At 35.7% G+C, this 5,062-nt stretch overlaps 1 protein-coding gene across 1 annotated transcript in view; it reads left to right on the forward strand.

Annotated features, from left to right (window-relative positions):
- LOC118733626 (disks large 1 tumor suppressor protein) overlaps window positions 1-5,062 on the forward strand; it is a gene marked incomplete in the record, with an annotated part of 154,815 nt that overhangs the window by 64,954 nt on the left and 84,799 nt on the right. Inside the window, 3 exon segments of the mRNA XM_036463119.1 lie at window positions 1,067-1,648; window positions 1,717-2,083; window positions 4,750-4,837. Of these exon segments, the coding sequence (XP_036319012.1) occupies window positions 1,067-1,648; window positions 1,717-2,083; window positions 4,750-4,837 (1,037 nt within the window).

The raw sequence follows: 5,062 nt of genomic DNA on the forward strand, positions 1-5,062 counted from the left end.
GTAGACGTCAGGATTGATTCTTTAAATATGTGAAATTGTGCCAATTTTGCCACACTCACCAGTTTGTGTTGTTGTTGTCTTGTTGTGTTCCCTTTTATTTGTCCTCGTTTTTACTCTCATTTATGTGTTGTCCTCTTCAAGCAAGTGTCTATTTGCATCACTTATGTATAAGAAAGTGTGACTTATCATATACAGTATCGGTCATATCTATAGCACGCCATTTCAAAGTGATATTGTGTGCCACTTATGTTTATTTATTTATTTTTAAGAATTTTCAATTAAAATATAGTTCTTTCTCTAACAAAACCCATTTAAACCAAAGTTTAAAAATTTGTAGAAAACTACAAAAAAGTGAAACAAAATTTCCCCTAAATTTCAAACTTTTTTCTCGGAATGATTAGAATTTTTCTGAATACACAGTTTTATAGTCCAATCAATTTTAGTCTAATAATGTGCAAGTTTCAAGTGGCTACGAACTACCGTTGATTTTTTAGAATTTTTTCGCCAAAAGTGTTGCGGTTTTCTTCCATATACAAATAAATTGAGTTTATTCATTATATGGAAGCCAATGAGACAATAAAAAATTCTAAAAAATTAACGGTAATTCGTAGCCACTTGAATTTTGCACATTATCAGACTAAAATTGCAGGGGCTAAAAAACTGTGTACTCCAAAAAATTCTAACACTTCCGAGAAAAAAGTTTGAAATTTAGGTGAAAATTTGTTGCACTTTTTTGTAGTTTTCTACAAATTGTTAAACTTGGGTATATATGGGGTTTGTCTGAGAATGAACTAAATTTTACTTGAAAATTCTTAAAAGTAAATAAATAAACATAAGTGGCACACAATATCACATTGAAATGGCGTGCTATAGATATGACCGATACTGTATATTGACTTCATTGTAACCGTGTCGTCTCATGTGCAGCAGTAAAATTATGTCCTTTGCTGTTGTTGTTATGGTCTTGCTACTTATCATTTATAAAAAACACATTAAATCATTTCATCAAATAGGTTTCTTACAATTTATTAACTAACATTTTCTCCTTACCTTCGTTTTTTTCTAGGTGAACGGTGATGAGAGTTGGCAATATGAGGATATAACATTGGAGCGTGGCAATTCTGGACTTGGATTTTCGATTGCAGGCGGTACAGACAATCCTCACATCGGCACGGATACATCCATCTATATAACGAAACTTATAGCGGGCGGTGCCGCCGCAGCCGATGGCCGTTTGTGCATTAACGATATCATTGTATCGGTGAATGATGTTTCTGTGGTTGATGTGCCGCACGCGTCCGCTGTGGATGCGCTTAAGAAGGCCGGCAATGTGGTAAAATTGCATGTGAAAAGAAAACGTGGTGGTGGCGGCGGTGGCGGTGCTGGTGACGCTACTGCCGCCTCGTCGGCCACCTTGCCGCGTAGTGCTGCCGCTGCAGCAGCTGCTGCTGCCGGCCCGAAAGTGGTCGAGATCGATTTGGTGAAAGGCGGCAAAGGTTTGGGCTTTTCCATTGCCGGCGGTATTGGTAATCAACATATACCGGGCGATAACGGTATCTATGTGACGAAAATCATGGAAGGCGGTGCCGCCGCGGTTGATGGACGCCTGTCGATCGGCGACAAACTGATTGCGGTGCGCACAAATGCGGTATGTATATGTTATTTGATAATAGTGACGCATTTTTCTCATAAATATATTGCATATTTCTTTCACAGGCCGAAACCAATTTGGAAAATGTGACACATGAGCAAGCGGTTGCCACACTCAAGTCAATTACGGACAAAGTAACGTTGATCGTTGGCAAGACGCAACATCAAGTCAGCTCATCACAGTCACAATTCGGGCAGATTAATTCGCATTCAACAGGTGCGATTAATAATATTGGAAAAACTGTTGTTGATTTTGCTCGCTCACCATCACCCTCAATCACCACCACCACTATCACCACGAACAACAACAATGCCACGAGCAACACAACTATCACTAATAACATCAACAATAATATTCGATCCGCAGTACCCGCCTCCTCCACAGCAGCTGGTGTTGTATCATCAACATCCAGATCCCATTCACCTTTGCCTCGTAAGACAAACTGCATACATACTGCATACACGTACAAATATACATACATACATACATGCACAATACATTATATAAACAGCAAACGTACTAGTCTTAGACTCAGCGATAAATCACCTCAAGCTAATTTCTTTAAAATGAAAATTAGCACACATTTGCAAAATTATTGCTACATATTACTTATATTTAGGTCTATGTATGTATGTGTATAAATATTTAAATTTATGCACATTTAACCATAGTCGTCTAAACAAATGTGTTGCAGGGAGTGATTGCTTTCATCAGATATAGAAAGATTTTGGCATCTGTATGCAGAAAGGCGCTTAGTTACAAATCATAGAAGCAAAGTGAACAGGTGCGGAAATTACTGCCCACACGACTTAACCCACTACAACATAAAACTCGTCTAACTATTTTTAAGAATATTACACTTATTTCTACGCAATTTCTGAGATTAAGTATTTTAAAATCCTTTGAAGAACATTTTTTTTATAATCGGTCTTCATTACCCCGACCTCCACCCTAATGTCAGTCCTGTTAGTGAAAATTATATTGGTCTTTAAAATTATATGACTTAAGTATATATAAAACTATTTTGCCAATACATCATTAAAATATTCATTATGCCTGCCAGTAAATTTCATTTCAACGAATTGTTTATTTTTGTGATTGTAACTCGTCTGCAAAATTAAGATAAAACGAGTCTTTCTAAGAGCCTTAATTTAGAATAGCGATAGGCCTTCCGTTTTCGATTTTTGCAAGGCCTTCTCATTGGTATTTTTAATTTTCTGAACTTGTTTCCTTCTCCATACAAGCCTTGATGCCAGGGAACAGATTTTATGGAAATTGCCTTTTTTCTGCTAAAGACATAGAGTATATTCGATTTAGCTTTCCCTGGTTCCATATATAAACATTTGATTTAGCCTTTTTTTTTGCCTTTTTTAAGATATTTGCCTTTTTGGCCTATTGTAGCTATAGAAAGGTGATTATAGCGCCACTTGTATCAACTCACGTCGAGCAAGTTTTTTCAAAATTAATCTTATGATTGTCAGCGAATTTTGAGGTGGGACGAAGTGAGCAAATGCCGCAGTTGCCAGATCAGAACAGAGACGTAGCCCTTTGTGAAAGTGGACGCTCTTAGTATGAATGCCTATGTATAGAAATGCCCAGCAAAGTCAACACAGTGATGGTGAAGAGCAGGGCAAAATTGCATTGTTTGAATCAAATATGTAGGACTGTAAATACGACTTTTCGAAAGATTTCGATTTCAGTAGCACCTATCGAGCAATTTTTGAATCAAATTATTTCCCTTTGTCATCTAGGTGTGCCGCCAATTTTAGGACAAAGCATTTATTTTTCAGTGATTATTATTTTTACGATCTAAATAATATCGGGCTGTTTTAGACAAATGTATGTATCTCTACTCCGACGTCAGCTACCGGATTTTTTTGCACAGTAGACACCAGTGGAAACATACATTATGAATTTGAGTTCCATGGGCTCAGAAGTTCTCGGGCCTAGAAGTAAAGCTCCTTTTCAATTCTGAAAAAAAATACAACATTAAATATTTGTGCAAATAAGCAAAAAACATTTCCATCCCATATCTAATATTCTACATACATATGAAATATAGCCCCATGTCTAATAAAATCTATGAGCTAAAACAACTTCTTTGATGTTCGCAATCACTCCTCTATACGCCACCGTAGCTTATTCGTCTTAAAGTAAATATTTATACACAGGCATATGTACATACATACTTATATACAAACAGCATCCATATTTGCAAACGTATAAGGTAGCTTTTGAATTTAATGCTTCTAGCAGTTCATTCTTTTTTGTTTTCTCTTAAAGCTGAAAACTTTTATTGCACATTGGTCGCTATGCCACTAGCGCTAGTTTTCAATTTTATACATTTTAATTTATACGTATTCGCAAATATTATTTACGCATGCTAAAGTACAAATTTTATGTATGCAAATAGCTTGAAAATGCTATAAAAATTTTATTTTCGTTCCAATCCGTCTAAGCCCAAAACAAATATGTACAATACATAATTCAACTTGTTCGCCTTTCGATTTGCGTCACGTATTGTGCATTAGCGCACGCTGCGTGCATGAATTCGCCAGTGTTGCTTCATGTGTTAGCCCCTAGCAGTTTATGAAAAGTTATTGGAAATTACTTGCAACTGTAAGATTTTGCTGTTCACAATATTTTTTTTCTATTTGTTTGCTTTAGTTTAATGCAGCCACAAGCACGTTGCGGAAATTATGAAAAGCAATTATTTTTAAGGGGAAAAAATTTGGAACTTCCTTTCCTCCTTTCCAGCACAAATTGTTTTCTATTTATAATCTATAGCAAATACCTAAGTGAATTTTACTTTAGATTTTTTAATTCCTAAAATTTTCCAACTAGTTGTGTATAAATTTCTGTATATACATAAATATAATCAAAATCAGCAAACCATTTTAATTCTTTTACCTCTTCTCATCCTACTATCTTCACATTTTTGTTTTCCAAAAACAAAAACTACCAAACAAACGAAAATACTTACAATCGTACAAAAATTCTCGTATTCTGTAATACAAATGCTATCGAAATGCAATGTTTGTGTGTGCGTGTTGTGTTCAATTATTCGTTGTGGTTTTTGATAATTACACGAATTATAGAACCAGCATCTAGGTATGCGTCATCGAATGTACTGGCCGCTGTGCCACCTGGAACGCCACGTGCCGTCAGCACTGAGGATATTACACGGTAAGTGCAATATTTGTAGTTCTACATGTGTGTATATGAATCGTATATATGTATGTAAGTAGTATATAATACAGGTGCATATGCATACTGATGATTATTTATTTATTTAGTTTACTCAAATGATTTATTTAGTTCACAAGTAGCTGTTGTTTGTATTTGTTGGTAGTTGTTGCAAATTGCAAACTAATGGGTGTGCCGCAGGTGAAATTAAGGCTAATGACAACT

Source organism: Rhagoletis pomonella, unplaced genomic scaffold, assembly GCF_013731165.1.
Source record: "Rhagoletis pomonella isolate Grant_MI unplaced genomic scaffold, Rhpom_1.0 Rhpom_scaffold_00002, whole genome shotgun sequence".
Lineage (NCBI taxonomy): Eukaryota > Metazoa > Arthropoda > Insecta > Diptera > Tephritidae > Rhagoletis > Rhagoletis pomonella.